The sequence below is a fragment of the Ctenopharyngodon idella genome, chromosome 16 (assembly GCF_019924925.1).
Source record: "Ctenopharyngodon idella isolate HZGC_01 chromosome 16, HZGC01, whole genome shotgun sequence".
NCBI classification, from domain to species: domain Eukaryota; kingdom Metazoa; phylum Chordata; class Actinopteri; order Cypriniformes; family Xenocyprididae; genus Ctenopharyngodon; species Ctenopharyngodon idella.
Genome location: NC_067235.1, coordinates 7,374,489 through 7,401,526, shown reverse-complemented (window position 1 = coordinate 7,401,526; position 27,038 = coordinate 7,374,489). Strand labels below are relative to the sequence as shown.

Below are 27,038 nucleotides of genomic sequence, written 5' to 3'. Positions count from 1 at the left end.
AGAATCAAAGGCTTTTTTAAAATCAGTGAAGCAGCCAAATATTTTTCCTTGTTTTTTAGATGAACATATTTTTGTATTAGTGTGTGAAGTGTGTAAATGTGATGTTCTCTGATTGGGCATAAATCCAATTTGACAATTCTTTAAAATTTTGTGTTCTTGAATGAACTGAACTAATCTGTCATTAATAATGGAACAGAATAGTTTTCCGAGGTTACTGCTCACTGTGATGCCTCTGTAATTATTTGGGTCGTGGGTTGGTTCGTTTGGTGAATAAAGATTTCCAAAATATTCGGTCCAGATTTTTGGGTCATAAATGGGAAGGTGTTTGGCTTTTTTGGATTTGTCTAAATTGTTCCATAATTCCCAAAAAAGAATTTTGATCGACTGCCTCCTCAGTCTTGTTTAGTTTTATTTTCATGTGATCAGCTTTTTTCTGTATTAATAGTGACTTGTACATTTTAAGGGTTTGTTGATATGTGGCTCGTATTTGTTTGTTTGCTGGGTCTCTGTGTTTTTTGTTTGATAATGACCGTAATTCTTTTCTTACTTGTTGGCATTCTTTATCAAACCAACCAGCATTAGCCATTTCTTTTTTGCTTCTATAATTTTTTCTTTTTCTCAGGGCTTTTCTGACCACTGTAGAGAAGATTTTTGTTAACTGTTCAGTTGCTAAATTGGTCTTTGTCTTCTCTTCGCTAAATGAAGTCAATAGAAATGAGTCTATCATGTTCTGAACATGAGTGCTTTGGAGCGCAGCTTCATACTGGGCCAGACTGTTTTTACTCCATATAAATTTGGGGGGGAGTGGATACAGTTTAACCTTCTGATCTGAAGATGGCAGAAGATTCACTGACCTGTTCAGACTGAGGACTGTGTGACTGTGGTCTGATAACGGCAGCTGTGGCATCACTGTGAAATAATTGATTTTATTTTGGTCTATATCTGTGATGACGTAATCTACTGTTCTGTTGCCTTTGTGTTTCTCTTCACTTCAGGATCTTTCAGTTTAAGGTTTTTAAAGTTCCTCTGGAATTCATTAAGGCTGATTTCTGGTCCCTGGACCATGACTGTACCATTATGATAAAGGTTCACAGTAAGCTTTGTGTCATTGTCTCCTTCTAGAGTGAGTTGTCTGCCTTTGCTGATGCCTCCTTTTCTTCTGCATGTCATGGCAGAGCAGAGGATGGTGTGCCAGACTGATGGGTGTTCAGTGAAGAAGAGCAGGTTACACCGAACTCTGTTGTCTTCTGGTCCACTGTAGTCAGACAGCAGTATCTCTGGGTTCTCTCTCAGGATAATTTCTTTCATCTTTTTTCTTATCTTTGGTAGATTTAACTTCTGTTGGATATATTACCTCCAACTCCTCTTCATTTTTGAAAAATGCCTCTGCTTTAGGTAGGCCCATGTTGTTCTCAACTGAATGAACTGCCACGGAATGTTAGCCTGGCTAGCAGTTAGCTTGATATGTTGAGTATCCTTGATGCTGTTAAAATGCTCTTATGTCCAGCAACCTCTCCGATAGCCAAGATACAATCTTCCATGCTTGCAGCAGCCACCACTTTAACTCCATGGCGCTGCGTTAATGAACCAAATGAGTCAACACTTTGGGCTGCCATGCCCCCAGTGAAACACTGGCGAAAAAACGCACACGAGAGAGAGAGAGAGAATGTTGTCACGGGACAAGCACCATTAGGCAGTGTGAATTCACTCTTGTACTCCAGAGTCTACAGCCCAGTTCTCCATGTGATTGTGGGATGTCAGTTGAGTGGTTTAGGTGGTCTTGAGCTCATTTATAGTGTTCTCCATGCATCACTGATCCATTATATCAGATGTTACTGCTTCTGGAGAAGGATTTCAGTAATGTGCATCTGACAGTGAGCTGAAGACGCCACAAGTTGTTCTTGACTTGTAACAATACGTCGGTGACCGTTTTATTTTTTGTGATGATTGGTGTCAGACTAGACAGATGCAGATCAAACCAGTAGTTATTTTTATCATTTCCAACAGGACACTCATTTTCTGCCATATTCCAAAAGTATTTAATGACTATCCAACTTTACCGTAGTATGTTGTTGTTGTTATTGGAATTGTCAATTCAATGCTTTCGTTTAGGTTGTTCATTATAAAACATGTCATTTTAAAACAGAATGTCAATGTAATCATGCCTCACTGATTTGTACATAAATTCCATAACATTCTTGAAGTACCGATAAAAATACTCACCTGTTTTTCAGACTCACCAGCACCTGTTTCAACAGACATCACAAACCACAGCGAAAACGTTTAAATTTAGATTTAGTATAATTGATTGGCAGTTCGAGTTATAATGTTCATACCAGATTTTACATCAATCAATTCAAAACCTAGTGTGGAAAAAAAAAAAAAAAAAAAAAAAAAAACAGATAAATGCATAGTTGGCATGAAATACTTAATAAATGTGACATTCTATACCAATTTATAGCTTTTGTAGCTACAGGGACCACAAAAATAATGTGATTAAAATAATCAACCAACCTAAATTGAGGTAATGATGAATATTTAAAATATATTCTGAGTTCAGTTTAACTGTCTTCAATCTACTGTAGTCTTGAATGGTGACATCATTTTCTATTTTTATTTTATTTTTTTATTTTTTTTAATTGCTCATGCCATTGTAGACTAGAAATTAAACCATTTTTCTTCAACTTTGTGATGTGAAATTACTCATGAATCATATATGTGATGTCTAAATTGTAGATAAATTCTTTTCACGTCCCCACTGGCTGTAAAACATGACTTCTCTTCAACTAGATGCTGCATAATTGCTCATAATTAGCCTTTCTTTATCTTGTGACTGCATTAAAAGCCGTCATACATCTCCTCAATGCTCAGCGTTTGCATTTCATTACAAATTAAGGATGTATAGGCTTTTATTGGCACTTCTGGGAGAAACAGGTCTTGAGAGGTCTCTTCCCTTTAAGTGTTTGCTTTCTTCATTCCACTGTCTGATGTCTTCATATCATTTGAGTTTGCCTTCAGATGATTTTTTTTTTTTTTTTTGGCTCTATTTCTAAGTTCTTTCTTTAATTAAGATTGTGGTGTTGTTTTTCCACTTTCACAGAAAAAACAAAGAACCAAAGATCTCTCTGCTCTCTTCCACTCTTACAACCCTTATGACCACAAGGTAAGAGAAAGCTGTGTTTTAAACATATTAAAATATATAATTGTTGTTTTTTTGTTTTTATTTTAATGTGTGTGCATTTTATTCCAGCGATAGATAGTGTATTATTAAACAAAAGCTTAGATTTAGAAAGAGGATGAGGAATAGCAGAGTGATGTTGAACAGGAACAGGAAGCTGTGTTGGCCCTCCAGTGCTATTTTAATGACATCATTAAAGTTTCAGCAGAGCTCTTGTGGCTCTATCACAGAAAGACATAAAATCCAGCGTCAGTCCAGTTAGTGGCTCTGAATGCTCTTGTCACATTTCTGATGCTGCATTACTGTAACTAATCACATCTGCACTGATTAGTGCATTTCATCCGCCTGAGAAAACGGTCAGAGAAGCTCTTTATTAACAAAAAAGTACTGCAGTGTCGCTAAGAGAGATGTTTTTAATATAAACATTTTAATATAAACATTTTGTCAGATACTAATATAATATTTTTTTATGGCCAAAAATCAATAATGTATGTTGATTAAAAAGTATACAATGTTTTTTTTTTTTGTTTGTTTTTTTTTAGCTTCCAGCTTAATCAGACCAGTGCTGACCGACAATAAGTGTAGTATTAATACAGCTACTGTACACTGCATCTCTAAAAACAGTTATTTCTTCCTAGATAAGTCTACTGTCCTTCAACCTTCTTCACATAGCACTCAAGCTTAGATACTTACATACACAGTATAAAGTGACGATAAATGGTCGACATGTTCATGTAACATCACCCCTCTCGGGTTACTAAATTCCTGTTTTCTGGCCCAGGCACTTGTTGACACATTTTTAGATGCTGAAAGCAACTGTCAAATTGTGTCTTACTCAAACAAGATCTGCTAGATTTACTCATGCATCTGTTTTCCTCTCTCTCTCTCTCTCTCTCTCTCTCTCTCTCTGAATGAGTATAATTAGAAAAAGAGGAGCAATATCACGATTCCTTTGTGTGCGTTTCACCAGAAGGTCAAAGGGCACGCCATTTGCCTGAGCTCTTAATTCAGAAAACACAGATCCACATGAAATCATTATTTGAAGCTGATTTCCATCAGTTCATTTCAGAGTACCATTATCATGTGATCTGAAGCTGCGCTCCTGACTGACATGTGCCCGTGTGTGTATGTATGTACAGTAGGTGTAGGTCAGATATAAACATATAAGGGATATCCACTTCACGTCGGGTCCAGTGTTGCTAGATTGGGCGGTTTTGAATTTGATTGTGCGGATAAAAATTGGTTTGAGCGGGTGCACAATATTTGGGCTGGTTTGGGGTCAGTTTGGTGGTTTTCAAACATCTAAATTGCATAGGCTGATTGGTTAACAAACAAAACCCAAATGTGCATGTACTGCATACAATCAGTCATCATGACGTTACCAAACACACACACCCACTCTTAAATCAGAACACAGTTGAATAATTTAATCAAAATCGAAACTGAATATGGGACAATACGATCCTGTCCTGCATCAGGACATCTTTTAAACTGTCCAGACATATCCTTGAAAGCTGCTGGACTTGATTAGTTTTGACTGTGCAAAGTTATGTATTATGTTCTACAATGTACTTCACTAAAGATTTGCTGTAGTTCTGTCTAAAGTTAAAGTGCAACGCAAAGGTAAGCACATTATTGTTGTTAATTTTTGTTGTCGGATTATCGTACAGTATGTATCAATGAGTTTTGACGGTTTTGACTGTCATGGTGTGTGCATGAACTAGTGTGAAATACCTGCAAATTATGTTGCTTATTCCAATCACTTATATTGGGCACTTTTTGCATTTGAATTGGCTTATTCTGACTGTTGACATTAAAAACGGTGCATGTGTTTTTCCGAGGGTATCGGTTAAGTTCTTAATTGCTGTTTTGACATTGGTTTAGATGTCAAGTTAGGTTTAGGGGACAGAATATAAAGTTTGTACAGTATAAAAGTCTATGGAGAGTCCTCATAAAACCAAAATGTGTGCATGTGCAAGCGCTTGGCAGAGTTTTTAAGTCCCCGTTCAGCTGCCGTCAGCCACACACACATGGATTCATTGATACATGTATCTATTTATGTGTAAATGCGTTAATGTTTCTTAAGCTGGGAGCTTTTAAAAACACACCTTTCTCACACTTCACGATAGTTTATTTAAATCGGATGATAGCTGATCATGAAAATGGCTGATGCTAAATACACACAATTAATATTTTCTAACTTTTTGCATGATCTCACAAAATTATAGCTTGATGGCACAAATATTCTGATTAGTGATATTTACCTTAATTTAGTTTTATTTTCTTCATGCATCATGCACGTCTCATTTCACTGACTTGTTGTCTCACTGCTTTACTCACTGTAGAAAACACTTCATTACAGGCAGCCTCAGGCAGCATTACAACATAAATTGTGTAAAAATGTTTATAAATCATTTTCACACAATAAATAAAGACAATCCCAGAATGCTCAGCAGTGGGCTTTGAATACGTCCAGGTAGGCGGATCGGTAGATCCAATCACAGCAACTCAAATGAAGGGACTGACAGATGGATGTGTGGAAAGAGAACAATTATGACTGTATGTAAGGTTTAGGCTGGGATCTCAGCATTTGTTGGCGGCTGGATAACTCATCTCCACAATAACACACAGACGTGTCTCCTGCCACGCTGAATAAATTGCTCTCTTAGCTATGCTAATATCCTGTGCTCTGAATAAAGTAATTACACTAGCCTCGCTCCACTCAAAAAGGCGTAATTACAGGCGTACAGAGGGAGGAGGAGAGCATTTGGGGAGATAGAAATGACCCTCCCTTTTGTTGCTGAAAATTTTAATGTCATCTTCCTTTATGTACCTCACTTGTGCTAAATTTCAACAATTTGTGTGTGTTTTTTATGTGGGGATTTGTTCTCTATTTTGTGTTCAGGTAGCTGGTATCCTACATCTGCACCTCACGTCAAGCCTCATGAATAAATAACATGAAACAACATGTATCCTGTTTCATTTTCATGGGAAGCCATTAGTTTTTGTTATTGCTGCAATTGCGTATACATATGAAGCAGAAGGTTAAAAATTAGTACTTTAGGTTAGAGACTTACATCTTCATATATACAATTAAAATGCATGGTAGTCATTTTCACAAATCTTGAAATTTGTTCCTAGTTATTTGTTTTTTGTTTCTATGCGTACCAATCGGTTAGGTTTGGTGTAGGGTAAGTGCAGACATGTCTGACGCTCTGAGAGTGTGTGAGATTGAGACACGTGTGTTTTGAGGTAGGTGTGTGAAGCAGTCTGGGTAACGATATAGAAATGAAATGTAAATGTTTTGTTGTTGTTGTTGTTTTTTAATTTAATTTTAATTTCTGTTATTGTTAGTGTGTGGATAAAGGTTAGTCTATAGTATTTGTAACTAGCTGTATATAAAAAAAACAATAGCAGTCTATGCAATGATCCCATTTATATAGTTAAGTTAAACGTGTGTGTGTGTGTGTGTGTGTATCTTTAAGTTCGGGGTTTGTTCATGCTGCTTGCGTCTGTCTGGCCGCAGTGAATGGCCACTAAAGAGGCTGATATTGTGTACAGATGCATAATGAACACAGGAGTCCTGCGTTTCGGGGCAGTGATTTATGTGATCTATCTGCAGCCAGATGGCAGTGAACAAGGCCCATCAATCACAGTGAAAAGACTATTGAGCAGCCGTACAATGCGGACGGGCACTGTGCTCAGCCCGAGACACACTGCAAGTCTAGAGCCCTACTGCAGGAGCAGTCAGCATCGTCTTTGTGCTTCACCACAATAAAGAGAAGATAAGCTGCGGGAAACACACACAGACACACACAGATGTCTGGTGTCACTGCAGTCTGAGTCTCAACTTGTTTAGCACAGTAAGAACTCCAGCTCACAGTTTGCTCACTCAGTGCTGGTCATCAGTTCCTCTGAGAGAAAGAAACACAAGAATACATGGGCTTGACGTTTGTCTGTTTGTCCATCATAAGCTTCTCCTTTGCTTTCTGATTTTGCAGTAATTAATGTGGTGTTCTTTTGTTTTTTAACCTCCCTTCTTTTTGAGCATAGATCTGAACTGAAATGGTTGTAATTCATGAATGCTTTGGAAAACAGACCTACGTTTATTACAAAATTGAAAGCCCTTAAAAAATGAAAGCATAGAAAAATTATAGAAGTTTAAGTTTACTGTAAAGAATTTTATTTTATACAAAATATGTTTTACAAAATAATCAAAAGAAAATCAAAGCCATATGTCTACCAAGATTTTGGTAGATTGAGCCGCTAAAAGGAATTTAAGTACCTTTTCATGATAATCAAATGTCTAATTTCAAAGACTGAATTTTGAGTGTTTAAGCTTTTGAATGATACCTAATTTAGGATTACTAAAACATTTTATAGGAAAAAAATGGCAATAAAAAGTGTGCTACTCGGACACTGCAGCAGATTTGTTTAAATTAGTGCTGTCAATCGTAATTAACTAATTAGTGTGATAGCTAATTTTAAATTTGTTTGTATATTTTAAATATTTGTTTAATGCCATCTTTTTACTAAGCACCATGAATGAGGGTCAGAAACACCAATACTGCTACTGATGTCTCTATCAAATGGATTTTTTTTCTCAATTTCTGGGGATGAAATTAGTAATTATAGACATTCACCATTATAGTATAATTAAAAGCCATAATTTTTAACATTCAATATGCTTTTAAAAATATAACAATGTTTAATTTAAGTGAACTTAAAACAATCTTCACATAAGCCCATTATTATAAACGTTACATTTATTTGGTTGTGTTTGTTGTTTTTGACCCTAGTATTTTAATTAATGTTTGACACCAACATTTTACACACTTGTGAATTTCACAATTCTCAACTCCAATTTTTATACTACAACAAAAAGCTACTAGCATTTTTAAAGTTAACAGTCAGTAATAAAATAAGAACAAGTAAACAAATTACAGACAATAGCACAAATAAACGGAACAAAGATGGAATAACAGTGCTTTAAGATTTTCAGGTATGTATAATAGCAGTATTCAAGTCAGAAATATACATAAATCAAATAAAGTAATCAAATATAAAAACATTGAACAGTCTTCACTGTATGAAGTAAATATAGATCAATCTTTATTAAGGCTACAAAAGTTATTCAGTCAAGAGCAATGAATGATTTTTTTTTCTTTGATTAACATTAATGACATAAACTGCAGCAGGTATTTTAGGCTGCTGTCACTTTAAGACCTGACACACATCCTATGAAACAAAAAATGGATGCTGCGTTAATTGCGTTAAATATTTGTAACATTTTAAACTGAAAAAAAAAAAAGTAAAAAAAAATCGGTCAAGTAGGCACTGTCAGCCTTGATTATCTCTCTGGCCAAATATCATCCATTTACTCGCTTCTTTAGACTTCAGCTACTAATCTAGCATGATAAATAATGTGCATGTCTTATGGTGTTGTATGGGACCTGCAACACCATAAGAGCATCAGACCTGCTCTGTTTGTCTGACGTCATTATTTCAGAGGCAGGTGGGAACCTTATAATTTACGCTTGATTTGCAGCTCTCTCTTGATTAGTTGTAGATTGTAGTTTGATTCAGACACCTGCTGATGTGCACAAAACCATCAGAAAGTATGAACACCGAGCTGCTCCTGTCTGTTCAGCAGACACACCTTGATTCAGTCTCGCTATGTGCTCATGTGGAGGTTTGCATTTTAATTAAACTCCACACAGGAACAGCTGGCATTATTTTTAAGACTTTTTAATTGGATCTGTAATCTGTGCTTTCAAATCAGAAATGTTGAGTGTTGAATTAATTTAGTAATTAATTAGTGCAATTAATTAATGGCTTGTTAGATTTACATGAGTGAGTGCAAAGACTTTATTAATCAATTTGTGTTCATGTTTTATACAACTCTTATTTTCTCAAGGGGGAGTCTGAAATATTTCCAGAATTAGTCTTGAACTGACTCAAACTCAATCTAGACATGCAAGTATTTTCTGTCATCATTTAGTCACCCTGATGTTGTTCCATGCCCCAAACTGAGACATTTTGCTGGACATCCACAATAGCTGATGGTGTTTCACACTGAATTTGTTTCACCTTTCACATTGCTTATAATTTACCCAGGGTTAACAGTTAATCCTGGGTATTCATAAGCTGATGTTTCACACTGTACATTCCTAAACCCTGGGTTAATGTTCTTATTTGCATATTTTCTGCATCAGTGTCATTGATTGAACGAATGCAGCATGTGATATGTTTACAGAAAGGCTATGTTGCAGACTGTACTATCAAGTTTTTTCCTCAGTGGACTTTTTAGACTATAAAGGTAAGAATGAAACTCTTCTTTACTCCAATCGATGCATTTTCTGTCACCATTAGACATTTTTACCCTCAAACGCTGAATCTACTGTCCAAAGCACGTGAATATGAGGCATGAGATTGGCTGTCGGTTGCTTAGCATTTAGCACTACCATTCTAACACCACAACGTTTCACACTGAACACATTTGGCACTGCAATGCGGGGTTAACACTACAAAAGCAGTTCTAATACTCCTCCGGAGCAGTGTTTCAGGTAAAAAGTGGGTCTAACCCCACTTCTACGTAAATTACAAGTGTGAAACGGTCCTTTTCCCATGGTTAAAAGTGGGATTTAGAACGACGATAACCCAGGGTTAAGTGCAATGTGAAAATCCCTAATGTGTGGAAAAGAGCATTGTGAACATTGTTCTGAAGGAAGTCATGTGGGTTTGAACCAGGGTAGGATGAATGAATGATGTCTGAGCTTTCCTGTCCTGTGAGCTTCTGCTCCAGTATCACTCCAGGTTTCTGGTCTTTTTATCTATTGTGACTAAATTGAGTGATCTCTCTCTCTCTCTCTCTCTCTCTCTCTCTCTCTTACACACACACACACACACACACACACACACACACACACTTCGTATACACTACATACTGGCACATTTTCAACTCTTCATATTGATTATGACTCAAAGTCTTCTTTTGACAGTTTCACTCAGTCATTGTAGAATCATTGTGAGCTGTGATTACTCTCATTTAAACATGAATATACTGTTGTTTGGGCATGATTACAATCGTTTTTGCTGCTTGAATGTCCTGTGTGTTCTTGGCTTAACTCCTGATCAGTCCATCCACCTTCTGCTGCAGATTATTGACAAGAATCCTGTCGCCCGTCTGCAAACTAATGCAGAGTTGTGCTCTGGGCCATAGATGAAGTTGTTGGCATGTCAGAAGATGTTGCTGGATTCAAAGTGCTGCTTTTATTTGTCTCTTGGACATTATTTTTTCTGCTTTGTTATTGGGAAGACAGAAAATTGAGAATGTGTCCTGTCTCAAGAATAAACTCTGTAGCCCAATGTGTTTGAACAGAATGAGGTGAAATGCTCATAAGTGGAGTGACACTGATTTAACTGCAGTGTGAACCTGTTCATAGAGATTTTATCAGTCGTGGTAATCACAGTGCTGATTGCCAACACAATACTTAAAGTCCCCCTGTGGTGAAAATCAAGCTTTTAATGCCAACACCATGTTTTTAAAGTCAACACCATTGCTGAGCATTTTCTCTTTAAAATTGCAGTAAACAAAAGACAGTCTCAAACCGGCGGTTTGAAATTGCTGGTGTTTCTGACATCACAAATTACCCTGTAACCAATCACGTCAACGTGCAGGCAGGCTTTAGCATATCATTAACTGACTGCACAAGGGAGTCTCAAAAGAAGGTTATCCTGGTATATTTTTCTGTTGATATGAAAAATCAGGTAGATTTAGCAATATGGCGGGTGTATGATGCATATTACGATGTTATGATGAACTATATGCTTTTCTCCACTGATGTTCTGAGTTGTTCAAAGTGTTTCTAAGGATACTGATTGTTAGAAGGCAGCTGTCTGACTCATAAATGTGAACATGGTTTGTGTAACATTAGCAACACATTATTAGCTGTTTGATAACATAGTCAAGCAAAACGCTAATCATATTATTTACTGTTATGTGTCCGACGTTGTAAAAAGCGATACCATTACGCAGCGTTTACCTCAGTAAGTTGACCGAGTGGATCTCGTCTGAGCTCGTGCGAGTGAGTGGAGGCAGGGCTAATGATCATATTCATAGATCCGTGTATATTAAATGAGGCAAGGGTGTAGAGTTACATTCAAGCTATTTTAAGGCATTAAGAATTTTTTTTCACAGGAAAAAACATTTAAATATGTAAGTTTGGTAATCAAAGATGAGCTTTAAGGAATAAAATTATTGACTACAGGGGGACTTTGAACAAATACTCACCCTAAATAAACTATACCCTAGTATTGTGTTGCTTATAGCTAAGTCAGTGGTTCTTAAACTTTTTCAGCACGAGGCTCCCTTTGAGTAGGGTGCATCCCTTTGTGGCCCCCCAAAGAAAATTCATGACACAAAACAGTCTCAAACTTACAATTTTAATTAAAGCAAAAGCATATTAAATTATACAATGCTGGAACAATTATATTGGCTATATCTTATATACAATGGAAATTGTCATGAAACTGTTTTGTTAGAAATGTATTGTTGAAACAGATACTTTCAGAAATTTGTTTGGGAAAAGTGCAACAAAACGGGCTGTGATGTGCAGTTTTTATTTATTTATTTATTTATTTACCACCACGGTTGTGAAGGGCCAAAGTTTTGCAGATTAATGCAGAAATTATGCTTTTAATTTCATTCAAACTTTAAAAGTTTAAAAGAAAGGTTTATAATCCCCTGTGAAAGGAGACACGAGTAAGGATTTGGGGAAAGAAACGAGATTTCATGTCCAGAGGAATAGGCTAATTCATTTGATAGGTTGTTGTTAAATTCATGGAAAATCACAAACAGAATACTGATTTAATGGGCTCGCACGTACCTCTCTTATTCGGCATGAGTCCAAATGTTTCCGTTGTCGCTACGTAACATTTGGTTGCTAACCTGTCATTTATTTTGTAAACACTCTTTTTGTATTTTACTCGTGTCCTGATGTCCACGTTAAACAGCATTCACGTGCGCAAAAATGTGCTTTGGCGCACCACTGCCGGTGGTACTCGGCCACTGCGGTGGGCAGGTTGCCATGCTGACCAGCACAGCCCTTAACAAATTAATTAATATTGAACATGTATTTACTATTCACATAGTAGAGGAATACTCAACTTTTAATTTACATATATTTAATAAAATTATTATTTTTTATTATTATTGTTCATTTTTCAAAATAGCTTAAAGTTCAAGGACTTTTGTGAGGTTTCTGAGTTTAGAGCTGTTAGTTTGATGAGGGAGCATGATCAATGTGTTCATGATCTCAGTCTCTCATGTCTCATGTCTCTCATAGTTGATGTTACGATTGAAGTCTCATCGGTCAAGCTGTTGGACCATGAGCAGGTGAAGCTACTGTCATGAGCTTCAGTTCATTGAATCCATCTTCACTCCACATTGTTGTCTTCACAACAGTCCTGTAAACTCTTCAGCAGGTGTTACGTGGAGAAACATCCTGAACAGCTGTTGAGCAGCTCGCTCGTGGTTTGCGTGACTCATCGTCTCACTGAGAGAACTCTTCAAAGCTTTAAGCAGACATGTCACAACAATCTGTGGTTAGTTTAGTAATGTACTACCCATGAGACATCAGTATCAGATCTCTTGTAGGTAGAGTCACTAGTTCACTCTCTCAAACTAGTGAGTTGTGTTGCTGTCTGCCATCTGTCTCATAATACCAGCTGTCAACTACACGTGGACGACAGAAACATTAAATGCACACACATGCACACACAGGGTATGGGTGCCCATTTCTAATCTGTTTTATGGATACATTTCAGTATTGATTGAAATAATGTTGTTTTTTAGGTGACATTTTTCCCTTTGATTTTTTTGACTGCACGTGTTGCAATGCATTGTGGGATTGCCTTTTTTGTAAAGAATTCAAAAAAGTTGATTTTGATAAATTGTGTTGTTATACAAAACTAGGTTTAGGAGCAGAGCTTCTGTTCCAATACAGGATGTCAAATACTTTTACATGTAGAAGGGGTTTCTAACTAAATTTATACCAAGTTCTAAAGTGTTTCTTATCATTTCATATGCCAGTATAGAATATCTTTTGGTAACTGGTTAATGAACACCATCACATTACCGTGCATGCAGTCAGTTTTAAAGTGAATTAAGTTTTTCAGACGCTCAGATGCGTCCGTGGCCACGGCGGACGAGTCACAGTGAGCATTTGTTGGTGTGGTTTGTGTAGTTTTGTTTATGTTGTATTAATGTGACTAATATGACTAAGTATTCTCATCTGCTTTATCTCCTGCTTTATCTCCTGCTTTGCATGTTGAGTTTCTGGGTGGGCAAACACATCTGGAGCCATGTTTAACAAGCCTTTCATGTTAAAGCCCCCTGAAACTAGTCCACTTACACAACGGCATAATCATCTGCTCAAACAGCACAGACGCTTTCAGAGCCGGATTATGGCTTTTGTTGAGCTATGACTTAATAACAGCCTGTGATTTTAATACTTCATTGTGTGTTTCGTCCCACGGCTGTCCAGGAGGACATCAGTACAGTAGCATTCATCATGCACTATTGTTCAGATTTGCAAATGTTGTTAAGATTTTATTATGTAGCCACTAGTACAAGTTGTCTTTGAAATTTGTTTCTATTGACACGATCTAGGGAAACACATGACACAGTGGCTGCTTTTGTCTGAAAATAAACATAATTTCGACATAAATATCAGGCAGCAGGTGTCCTGTACCGCAGCGCTGCTCACTTCAGCACACAACTCTGTCCTTCACTGTCCTGAAAGTCTGTCAGATATTGTCTCTGAATTGGACTGTAGAATCATGACTGAATGACACACACTAGATTTGTTTAAATGCACTCATTTTTGACAGTTCAAATGAATCCAATATGATTCAGATTCTGAAAGCTCTATTTGTAAATGTGACAAGCAGGGCAAGGAGAAAGCTGTGAGAGAACGGCACGAGGCCGGTGGCGTGATTGCTAAGGAGCGTCACCTGCGCACTGCACCGGTCTCGTATCTCTCATGGAGGAGCTCTGGAAGCATAAAGGGAGGAGCGACGACAGTGAAGGACAAGAGAAGACCAGGCCTGGACTATTTTACGTTGTGTTTTTATTATGTTTGTGTGTGCGGCAGTCGTCCGTAAGGGACTGCCGCCTTTTTAATTTCGTTTTGTTTGTTTATTTTATATCGTCATTAACGTTCTTGAACGTTCACCGTGTTCACTACGAAATGTCACTGGAACTACCGTGAGTATTTAATTATAGTCGTTTTTCCCTTAATGACTTATCTAAAATGAAAGCTAACAATTATGTCAAAAGAGGTTTTGGCAAAAAATATTCAGTCTCCTCCGTCACCAATTTGTAAGATATAAATAAACATTAAATGGTAATCATTGAAGTACAACATATGTTAACAGAGATCTTATTATAAAAGCGCTCTAATAAATAAGCTTTATGGCACTGGACACGTGCACAAGGTATCATATTGAAATTTCATTGGAACTGAGCTCAATCGAATTGACTGAGGTGTTTATATGAAGCCTTTTCGATCCGATTGCTAACAGATTACTGTTGATGATGTTTCTTGTTAGTCTCTGTGTTAAAGTTGAGAATTCCAGGTTGTGTATCCAGGAAAAGGGAGGCCTGGGTTTGTGTGAGTCTGTTCCTTTAAGAGTGAATTCTGAGCACATGAAAGGACCCCTCCTTGTTGGGTCTCTCCATCGATCCACTCCTCATATTGTGAGCGTGTGAGCTGCAGGCAGACACCTGATGATCAGTGTGTGTTGAGCCCTGGAGACAACAGTGAACATATCTTTGATGTGTGTGCTCAGCTCTCGGCTGGCACTCAGGCCAAATCTCACACTTTAGGGTCAAACATTCACTGTGCTTCATTTAGCACACAGAGAGAAGCTCAGATGAAAATCCTCACTCATTGTTCTGTTTTGAGACGGATGCCGATTTCTGTGCGCTGTGGATGGACGGGGTCCTTCACTCTAGTTTGCGTTGAACCGGACAGTTATATTAAGTCATTAGTTCAGCCTACAACATAATTTCATCATTTACTTGCCCTCATGTCATTCCAAACCTGTATGACTTTCTTCTGTAGAACATAAAAGATGTTTTGAAGAATATCTCAGTGTTTTTGTTTTGTCTATACAATGAAAGTCAATGGATTCCAATTGTTTTCCAAACTATCCTTTATGTTCCACAGAAGACAGTCATACAGGTTTGGGACGACATCCTTTTAATGCTGTAAATCATGCCAAATTGTCACTCTCTGTGTGTAAATATCCAACAGGGATGCATGTGCAGAGAGATAATTGACGTCTGTCAGTTAGATGATGATTTGCATATCTGCACTATAACCTCAAAGTGAGTCAACATGACAGTTAATAGTGAACATTTTAAGTCAAGCTCAATGTGTGGGTGTGTGTGTGTGAGTGATGCTAACTTCATTTCCAGAATGTTCTTCAGGATGAGCAGCGCTCCATTTCCCAGTGGCCTCAGCAGTGTACCTTATTTCAGCATCCCACGCTGTGTGTTTAAATGTCTGTTTTCTCAAACACATTTAAGACATTGGCACACGTAAATTTCATTTGGTATAATCCCACATGGATTCAGCAGCAGCTCAGTACCGCCTTTATTTCCAAACAGAACAATTTACTTTGACAACATTTAGATCCAGATTTGGTCCAGATTAGGTCCATCTGATCGATTCAGGTCCAGCTGTGATGATGATTTATTATAAAGAGCATTACTGCTCCAATCTCACTGCAATTTCTGTATTTCATATTCAGTTTGTTTTATTACGTGTCTCTGCAGTGATAAAAATTAAAGCGAACTCTGTGCTTTAACTAGAAATAATGTATAAACAAGATTCAGATGAACAGTTGAGATTTCTCTAAACTGTCATCTCCCCAGTGTGCCAGTGCCATTCACATGCCATTCACATACCCAGACATGATAATTTACTCACCCTCATGTCCAGGACAGACGAGGATGAACCCACACTGAATGCAGCGGGTCAGACTTTTTCATACTATAATAGCAGTTCATGTTTGTCTTTGTCTTCATCTGCTGGTCTCACTGCATCCCCTGAACAGCCTGATGTGCCTCACAGATAGAATTACATCATCAGCAGTCGGCTATGATGCGGTAAAAGAGCAGAAGGTTTAACAGGGTGACAGGAATTTGCTCTTCTCCTGTTCTGACCCCTCATAAAATCCATCCATCTCATTCCATCTGCTTCCATTTGTTAATTCAACATGATCAGTCACACACAGATGTGCAGGTCATAAAGTACACGTGGTACCACGTTTAACATCAGATCATATATCTGCAATTGTGATGTGTTGCCTTTCACAAAGGAAGTGCACCTGTGGACACACAAATCATCACCATGGCTGATGTCGATCTGAAAGGATGATTCTTTTCATTTTATAGACTTTTAAACAATATTAAATTAATGGGTAACACTTTACAATAAGGTCCCACTGGTAAACGGTAACCAACTAACATGAGAAATACATTTGTTACAAAATGTATTGATCTTTGTTAACATTAGTTAACTGTTCATTGTTAGTTCATATTAGGTCAGATCCATTAAATAATATTAACAGATACAACTTTTGATTTTAATAATGTATTAGTAAATTTTGAAATTAACTTCAACTGAGATTAATAAATGCTTTAAAGGGTTAGTTCACCCAAAAATGAAATTTCTGTCATTAAGTACTCACCCTCTTGTCGTTCCAAACCTGTAAGTCCTTCGTTCATCTTCAGAACACAAATTAAGATATTTTTGATGAAATCCGAGAGGTTTTTTATCTTCCATAGAAAGCAACGAAATAATCACATTCAAGGTCCAGAAAAAAAGTAAAGACATTGTTAAAATAGTCAACGTGGCTACAGTGGTTTAAACGTAATGTTATGAAGTGACGAGAATACTTTTTGTGCGCACAAACAAAAATAATGACTTTATTCAACAATTTTTTCAACAAAAAGTTTTGAGTATTGGCCGATGCTGTTCACGTGAGCACCACAACGCATGCGTGTGATGCTGTTCACGTGAGCACCACAACGCATACGTGTGATGCTGATGCAGGAGCCGCCCAATACAGAGTCGGCGTTCTGACGTAGAACACGGAAACACTGCACTGCATTCTTAATCTCATAACTTAATCATAACATTAAGGTTGAACCACTGTAGTCACGTTGACTATTTTAACGATTTCTTTACTACTTTTTCTGGACCTTGAATGTGGTAATTTCGTTGCTTTCTATGGGAGATAAAAAAACCTCTTGGATTTCATGAAAAATATCTTACTTCCAAATATCTTCCAAAGATGAATGAAGATCTTGCGGATTTGGAACGACATGAGGGTGAGTAATTAATGACAGGAATTTCATTTTCGTGTGAAGTTACCCTTTAACGAACATAGTTAACTGATGTTAACAAATGAACCTTATTGTAAAGTCTTACAAATTAATGTTCATATTCATGGATCACTCTTGAGTTACTGTCTCTCTGTGTGTGTGTGTGTGTGTGTGTGTGTGTGTGTTTGTGTGTTTGTGTGTGTGTGCGTGTGTGTGGACGAGATTTGACCTGTGACTTCCTGTCCTCTGTTGAACATAAAAAAAGATCAGCAGAATGCCCAAGCTGCTCTTCATGCAGTGAAAGCAGAAGGTAACCAGCAGCTGTCAAGCTCCAAGAAAAAATAAATAAATAAAAAAACAGCAACAAATTGTTATTAGTGGGACCAAAACACTATCATGTCTGTCATCAGCTTTAGTGCCTGTTTCTCTGGTTTTGCTCTGCCGACGGAGCTCACGGCCTTGAGCGGTCTGTGGTTGAGGTGTGTGTAATGACATGAATGACTGCTAATGAACGTCGGCTGTCAGCTGCTTTCTGCTGATGTGTCTCCAGCACAGCACGGATGGTGTTTTGTGATCATCAGAGTGATTTTGTGGTGGACACTTACTTAAAACCTGCTGCCTTTGGGCCTGAAGCTGCCCTCCATATTCAAAAGTGGGGAATTGAGTTTGTCCATCCAGCCAGAGGCATCTGAGCTGAAGCAGTTTGCTCTCCACAGACGGTCTGGCAAGAGACAGAGTCAGAGCCCACCGGGGGAAACCCAGGCCTCCCCTTCGGATCCTGGGCTCTTCAGACAGTATTTGTAGAGATCTCTGCAAGCAAATATGACTCCACGCCTAAAGCAGTGGTAAATCCTCTATGGCAGGATGAAAAGATGTCTAGACAGAAGAATCTCTCTCACGTCTGCTTTACTTTCAACAGTCCTTCGTCTTCCATCACAGATCTTCTCAGAGGTGACTTCACTGTATTACGATCCGTCTAGGTTAAATCGCAATAAATAAAGAAAAGAAAGAAAAATGCCTCCCCCGCCCAGTCGTCAGACCAAAGAAAATAAATAAATAAATAAATCAAACCACTGGATTTAGGGTTCAAGAAAACGATTAACGTTTTATTAAGATGAAAGAAAGTAAGTAAATAACATTTGAGAATTTCCAGGATAACATAAACCAGTGGGTGCGTAAACTTCAGGAAGACCCAAGGCCCAAAATAACAAACAAAACGGGTAATAAACAAAAAATATCCAAAATAACTTCCCTCAAAAAAAATCAAAAACAAAATACAACAAATTACCCTTACTACACTAACAAAAACAGAGCGAGCTTAATTTCAAAAGAAAAGGGCAGGTCAACCCTACCGAGCACCATCACTGTAAAGAAAAGAAAATGTATAAGAGAGTCGAAAAATAATGCACAATGTGTAATGGGGGTCTGGCGGCTGGAGAGGAGACAGGAGAAGTGCGACCGGCCCGAAGTAGCACAGCTCAACTGCAGGAAGAGGAAGAGATGGTTTTAAACCCTCATTCAATCGTCCTAACCCAATCCCGGCAGAGAGAGGTGGAGCCATCCCGCAACCGATTACGTGATATCCTGCTTAACACTAGCAAAGCAAAAGAACACACATACAGAAATAACAATAATAGGAAACAAACAAAATAAACCAAATAAACAATATACAGAATTACACAATTCCGTAACACCATTCATTTGCTATAAGACATCTCAGACTTCATAGCCTGTTGTCTGTGACTTTGAAAGTTTTCCTAAAGCAGGAATTGAACTAAATAGAGGACAGAATCTGTCTGTATGACGTAGTTTTGATTTTCACAATAAGTCACAGGGCTGTTTATCATTGTCATGCAGTGTCAAGTCAATTCACCTATATTTATATAGTGTTTTATACAATACAGATGTTTCAAAGCAGCTTTACAGTAATAAACAGGAAAGTAATGTTCAGTGATGCAAACAGAACTAAATTCTGCTGTACACAGCTCTAAAAAGACAGTAGTGTCATTGATCAGCTGCAGTCAGTTCAGTGTTGATTCAGTTCAATAAAGTTAATCAGTTATGAAAGGAGTCCAATTAAGCTATAAAGCATCTCTGGAGAAAACAGAGATGTCATCATCCAGGACGACGATGATGTCTGTCAGAGTGCTGAAAGCTGTGTCCCGTTGCTGTCATCCTGACCGTGTTTGTCTTTACTCCATCAAGACAGAAAGCAGCTCTGATATGACCAGAAAAAAGGCAGAACTCTTTCCATTTCCGTTGGTGAATGTGTAACTCCTGATCTCTCCTGCGGTGTCGCCCATCAAAGACGCATGAAAACATCTGCATTCATTCACTGCTTTTCCTCAGCAGCCATGAAATATGGAGCAATATGACAAGCCCAGAGACAGAACACTTTGTTTCTTTTAAGAAGCATCCCCTCTAATCCTGTCGGGGAAGAGGGGAGCGGATAAAACCACGGAGAACAAATGGCGGGGCTGTTTGGCAGCGTGAGCCGCTGAGAGAAGGATGGAGGGAAGAGTATGAAAGCAAGATTAATGGTCAGACAGGCGAGAGCGACGCCGGTGAAGATGCGTTCCAGACGTGGGCTGACGCCAGGATCTGTGTTTACCACCACTGATGTTGAGCGACTGAATGCAGGTGATCTGAGGTGCAGAAACCGACCATAATTCATTCAGGTCTTCATCTTAAAGAGGCACCATCAGGATGTTTCTGACAGATATGCCACTGTTGCCTTTGGCTTGCTCAGTTGGGGCTTATACCTGAATTGAACCTGTTTCATAATTGATGAACTTTACACAGTTATTGAACTGAATTGAAGCAACACTGATCTGAATAATGGCACTATTGACTATTTAGAGCAGGTTTACAGCAGAATTTGAATTTGTCTCATATTTGATAAAGTTTGCATCATTTATTCTGTTATTTCCCTGTTTATTACTGTGAAGCTGCTTTGAAATCTGTATTGTATAAAGCTCTATAGAAATAAATGTAACTTGATGTGATATTTCAGACATCCGAGCTTCTACTTAACACTTGCTTTAGTTGAATTCTTTGGAGTTTTACATTGGCTCCATCAGGGTTCATTTTCCAGCTTATTCTGCACAGGAGGATGACCTTTATATGGTTCTTGGCTTCATCTATTGTTATGATATTATGTTCTCTCATACAGCAACATGAGTGCTGTATTTTTAGTTTTTTGGGGGTTTTTTTAGGGCTTTTTGTCACAAATGTATCACAGATTTAATTCGTGAAAAGGGTGTGCTTCTGTCTTGTAGTGCGAACTCTGCATTGGGGCAAGGAGACCTTAAACCAGATTTTGCAAGCCTTCAGCAGTCTCTCGCAGCACTGTTAAATAATGCCACAGCAGTCTCAAAGGAAGATTGTCAACACAACCCCAAAAAAAAACAAAAAAACAAATTAAAAAAAAGGTAAAATATATGTAGACTTTAGTTAAATTTTTATCCATCCACAAGTGACAACTTTTGATTTTTGCAGATGCAAAGATGTGCCTCAGACAAGACAAGACTTAATATCTTTCAGTGATGAATGCCACAAACAAATCGAGTCAATAGTGTTCCTAAAAAGCATCTCGAAAGATGTTCCTCAGCAGACTGATGATGATCTGAGCACCTGACTCTCATGAAGAGCTTGAGATGATGTGAAAGCTCTTGTCATTTTTATGAATAATCCATGGTGGTTTAAGGATGAGACTACATGAGCTGAACCAGGATGTTTCCTTCCCCTTCCAAAATCATCCAAGTACTTATCCCAAACTGTTTGTCATTTGCTTTTATCATCTTCACCTTTCAAATCTGATTTACCTTGTGAGGTATCAGGTGTGTCCTGAGAGTCTAATGAATGAATATACTATAATATAGTGTTCATATCACATGACTATCCTGCCTGAAGCTCCTCCTGTAAATCTGCAGCTGATGTTTGAGCAGATCATATCAAATGGCTAACTGTTACTTTTAAACCTCTCATCCTTATGCTGAATTCTTTAAATAACCAGTCGAAAAGAGCAGTGTCTCTCATTGCTGTGAGTTTTGTATGATTTTGTGGATTACTGCTCTGTTATGCAAATGTTTTATGTATTAATTTATTTTTAAAAACTAGTGCTGAGTGACAGTTATGCAAGTAACAGGGTTGCAAATCTAGCCTAAATTAAGCACTAAATTAGCACTCAGTAGGGACTAGTTTGAGACCAAATAGTTATTGATATACTTTATTTAAAATTTAATTAATTATTTTATTTAATGTTTTAGTATTGTGAATGCAATTTTGTTAGATAATAGTTTATCTGACATATCTAATATGGAAAACATAATTTGTGTATTCCATTCATTCCATTCTATTCCCATTATTTTTAAAAATAATGCATAATTCAGGTGTCTTGTTAGAAATGAGCATCAGCTTTTCTGCATTTCAGAGCATATGAAATGCTAATGAGGCTATGAAATGTACACGTCATTTGTTTTCTTTAGGCTGCTTTTCCCACTGTTTACACAGCATGAAGGTTAGATTATGACTTGGACTTAACCAAAAGCAAAAGCAGTGAGACAATTCTTCTCTGGTTTATATCAGACATTATTCATGGTGTATTGTTTCTTAATGGTGCTTTCATCTGTATATTGGTTCATTTTTTTACAACAATCATCTCATCAAAAATGATTTCTTAAATACAAGTGATGATCCAAATATAAAATGGTTCTGAACTGCTAGCATGATGGATGTTGTGCCTGATGAGTTCATGATTTTATGACTGCTAAGAGCTTCACTTTTACTGCTTTAGATTAGCTGCACCTGTAAAAACATCTTATACATAAGCTGACATAAACAAAGTAGTCATGTCACAATCTCAGTGAAAACTCCAGCGACGAGGTGCCATTATTGTGCATGTCTTCCCACACAGGTTAGCCGTGGTATGCCTCATTAAAGACACACACACACACACACACACACACACACACACACACATTTGCATTTGTTGCATGGAGTCTGTGTGGGCATCCAGGCAGCAGCATATTCAGATGTGAACCGACGGCTGACACTGGTCAGATCTGTGCTTCATCTTGCTTTAGGTCACATGACTCCTCAACCAGAGCTAATGTGGCCATAAGTGAGGAGCGAGTGAATGACACTGATGAATCAGGTGTTAATGTGTCTGTGATACCTGTTATGAGTCAAATTATCCATCACCAGTCGAGAATCAGGTTTGTAGGTTTGTGTTCTCAGTTAAAAGACAACCTTCAGTTGGCCAGAATGACATGAGATGTGGCTCAGACTTCAAGGCTTTTCTGAACGATTTTCATGGAAGTTTTGAATGTTTCTAGGAAGTGTTCTTCTCTTGACCTATTTATACACAGAAGTGTTTCTGATTTTGCAAGAGAACATTTCAAAGAGGAGACAGCAGCCTTTCAGCTGTCCTCTCTTCTCCTCTTATGATGAATGAAGCTCTCGTCTTATGATCTCAAGAAAGGAAACGCTTCTTGTCTCTGATCTCATGTCACAATCAAACATGGCGAGTGTTGTCTGAGAGGCGTGCTTTAGTTCGACTGACACGCTTGGCATGAGGAAAACAGATACATCATGCATTATGGATGCTGTTGGAGGCGCCTGATCTACGGGTTCGAGGTTCTCTGAAGATGCTGTTGGTCAACAGGCCTGCATTAGCCTCACTGCATCTGTACAGTTGCAAGAAAAAGTATGTGAACCACTTGCAGAATCTGTGAAAATGTGCAATATTTTAATGAAATAAGAGAGATCATACAAAATGCATGTTATTTTTTATTTAGTACTGTCCTGAGTAAGATATTTTACATAAAAGATGTTTACATATAATCCATAAAACAAAAAAATAGCTGAATTTATTAAAATGACCCAGTTCAAAAGTTTGTGAACCATTGATTCTTAATACTGTGTGTCATTACCTGGATGATCTACGACTGTTTTTTTTTTTGTTGTTGTTGTGTGATGGTAGTTCATGAGTCCCTTGTTTATTCTAAACAGTTAAACTGAGCTCTGTTCTTCAGAAAAAATCTCCAGGTCCCAAAAATTCTTCAGTTTTCCACCATCTTTTGCATATTTGAACCCTTTACAACAGTGACTGAATGATTTTGAGATCCATCTTTTCACACTGAGGACAACTGAGGGACTCAAACACAACTATTAAAAAAGGTTCAAACATTCATTGATGCTTCAGAAGGAAACACGATGCATTAAGAGTCGGGGGGTGAAAACCTTTGAACAGGATGAAGAGGTCCAAATTTTTCTTATTTCGCTTGAATATCATTTTTTTTCATTTAGTACTGCCCTTCGGGAGCAACAGAAGATACTTGCATGTTTCCCGGAAGACAAATTAAATACAATTTACCTTCAAATCTTCAAATTCCAAATGTTTTCACCCCCCATCTATTAATGCATCATGTTTTTTTCTGGAGCATCAGTGAATGTTTGAGCCTTTTTTAAAAGTTATGTTTGAGTCCCTCAGTTGTCCTCAGTGTGAAAAGACAGATCTCAAAATCATTCAGTCACTGCTGTAAAGGGTTCAAATATGCAAAAAATGCTGGAAAACTGAAGAATCTGCAGGACCTGGAGATTTTTTTCTGAAGAACAGAGCTCAGTTTAACTGCTCAGGACAAACAAGGGACTCATGAACAACCATCACAAAACAAAAAAACAGTCATAGATCATCCAGGTAACCACACACAGTATTAAGAATCAATGGTTCACATACTTATGAATGGGGTTATTTTAATAAATTCAGTTATTTTTTGTCTTGTGGATTATATGTAAACATCTTTTATGTAAAATATCTTACTCAGGACAGTACTAAATAAAAAATAACATGCATTTTGTATGATCTCTCTTATTTTGTTAAAATATTGCACATTTTCACAGATTCTGCAAGTGGTTCACATACTTTTTCTTGCAACTGTATGTGTGAGAAAATAGATGGAGACTGAGCAAGATTTCAGTGATTCGCTGATGTCCTTCAGAGGCGTCCTTGACCTGTAGGCACATTTACAAACAAACCATGTCGTAAGTCAAGCTGTACGATGGCCATAGATTGTTGTTGTACTGATCAGTATTGCATAGGACAGCAGCCCTGTGGTTTTGGCCGTATGTTGTGTTCACCACACATGCAAACAAGCAACGCTTCCCAGCTGGTTCATTGACATTAATCACCTTAAAATGAAGCCTTGTGATTGGTCCCAGTGAACCTGGCATCAGTCAGACAAATTCCTCCTCCAGCCCTACATCTGCTCCCTCAGACCCACTGCTACTAATACCCCACTCCATCCCTCTCTCTGACCCCACCCATTTCAGTCAGTTTGTCCAATCCAAAAGAAGCGCGAGAGACTGATGAATATTCAAATGATCAAAACATCTAACTAGGACATCTATTTGCATGTTGAGTTGGATTCAGACTCTCTTGACACTTGAAAAAAGACACTTAATATGCAGTAATATTATTGATTTGACACTGTCAGATTAGAAAAAAAAATTAACTGAATTGAGCTTAATAATGGCAATATTGTTTACTGTAGAGCTGCTTATAGCTGAATTATATCTTGTTTCATAATTGGTGAACTTTACACAGTTATCAAACTGAACTACATCAACACTGAGCTAAGTAATTCCACTATTGTCTTCTTACATTAATTGATTAATTACATGCATTGAATGAATTGATGCATCATTGATTGTTATTTCCAAGTTTATTACTGTGAAGCGGCTTTGAAACAATCTGGATTGTATACAGCGCTATAGAAATAAAGGTGACTCATGAAACAGACAGGACAGAAGGTGATATTAACATCAGTCTATGCTGGACAGGAGCATAAATGTGTCTGAATCATTTGGAGATCTGATCACTCAAACCACGGAAACACATGTGAACACATTGCATTTGTAAATGGAGGAGCCAAAACAAGCCTTTTACATTCTAGCAGCTGTTTTCACCTTTAAAAAAAGCAGCCATTTGATTGAAAAGTTTGGAAAAGTGGCATCAACAATTCATATACACAAATGAATGAAAGCATTAAGGCATGAAGCATATGTGAAGTTCAGTTCATAGATGTTCAGGCTCAGTGACAGTGAGTGTCTGTGTGCAGCGCTTTACATGCTTTATCGTATTTCAGTTATGCATGTAGTTACTAAATCACTAGCACTTATCCGATCGCAAGTACTCACTGGAGACTGTAATAGTAGGTTCAGTGTGTTAAAAATAACAACTTCTTATGAGACTGACATTCACAGTGTATATGAACGGCTGTAAGACTTTGATAGGTTTAGTCAGACAAACAGGTCTGAAATTAGGACTTGGTTTTCTTAGCAAGAAGACGGGAATATCTTTAGCTCAAGGTGAATGCTGATTGTATGTGTGTTTTGTGATGAAAAGCGAAACAGAGAGCATTTTGTGTAATTATATTCTAGAGATATAATTTCTATCTCCTCTGCATCATTATGAAAGCTGTTATATATGTGCTTAAATGAACTGCTGGACGCAATCAGCACACAGGCATGGCTGATGAAGCAATCAGGCATCACTTCCCTCTGACAGTCATTTACTAACACAGGTCTGTCAGCAGCAATCAGGCATCACAAACACAGATACAGGCCGTCACATAGCCAGGGAAAGATTAATACTGCTATACAGCAGAAATCAACTGCCTACTTTTGGTTTCTACTTAAAAGGATAGTCCAGAACACAAAAGATGTTTAACCTGACAATTCCTTTAAGTTAGTATTAACAGTATGTTTGTGTATAGATTGTGCCTGTCGCTGTCACATCGGACACAGCATCACCTCATCCGATGATGGGGAAACTACAGACTACAATGATCATGTGTTTGAAATGTCACTCATTCATGATGGTGTAGATGATGGAGCTCCTCAGATTTAGATGAGCTATATGAATATTGGAACTCCTCAGATTGACACTCTGGAGCTGTATGAATCGTGTTGTCTGGAGTTGTGCTGTGGACAGTAACCGCAGCAAAGCAAACGCTTACGGTGACCCACCACTCCTTGTCCATGTTTTCATCCTTTATTTCTCATCATTCCTTGGCAGTCCTTTTCTCCTTTGTGTTTTCTGTCTTTCTGTTCTGTTCATCACAGTTCATCATGTTGGTCATCACTGTTCATCAGTCTGACGATTTTCACGTTGTAAACAGTGCAGCGCTTCCGGGTTTTATGTCAGAACGCCAGCTCAGTATTGGCCACCTCCTGCATCAGCATCACACACATCCATCGTGGTACTCACGTGAACAGCTTCGGAGACTGACACAGAAGAGAAGAAATTGTTGAATAAAGAATAAATAAATGAATAAATATTTATTTATTTATTTTAATTATTATTATTTTATTTTATTTTTTGCACACAAAAAGTATTCTCGTCATGTTCCAAAGATGAACGAAGGTCTTATGGATTTGGAACGAAATGTGGGTAATTAA

General features: G+C 37.7%; 1 protein-coding gene across 4 annotated transcripts in view; it reads left to right on the top strand.

Annotated features, from left to right (window-relative positions):
- cdkal1 (CDK5 regulatory subunit associated protein 1-like 1) overlaps positions 1-27,038 on the top strand; it is a 395,716-nt gene that overhangs the window by 342,385 nt on the left and 26,293 nt on the right. For 3 of the 4 annotated variants that reach the window (XM_051866814.1, XM_051866815.1, XM_051866816.1), the window contains exon 12: positions 3,101-3,163. The exons of the other annotated variant lie outside the window; for it this stretch is intronic. In XM_051866814.1, the coding sequence (XP_051722774.1) occupies positions 3,101-3,163 (63 nt within the window). The remainder of the gene's footprint in view (positions 1-3,100; positions 3,164-27,038) is intronic. 4 annotated transcript variants of the gene reach the window in all.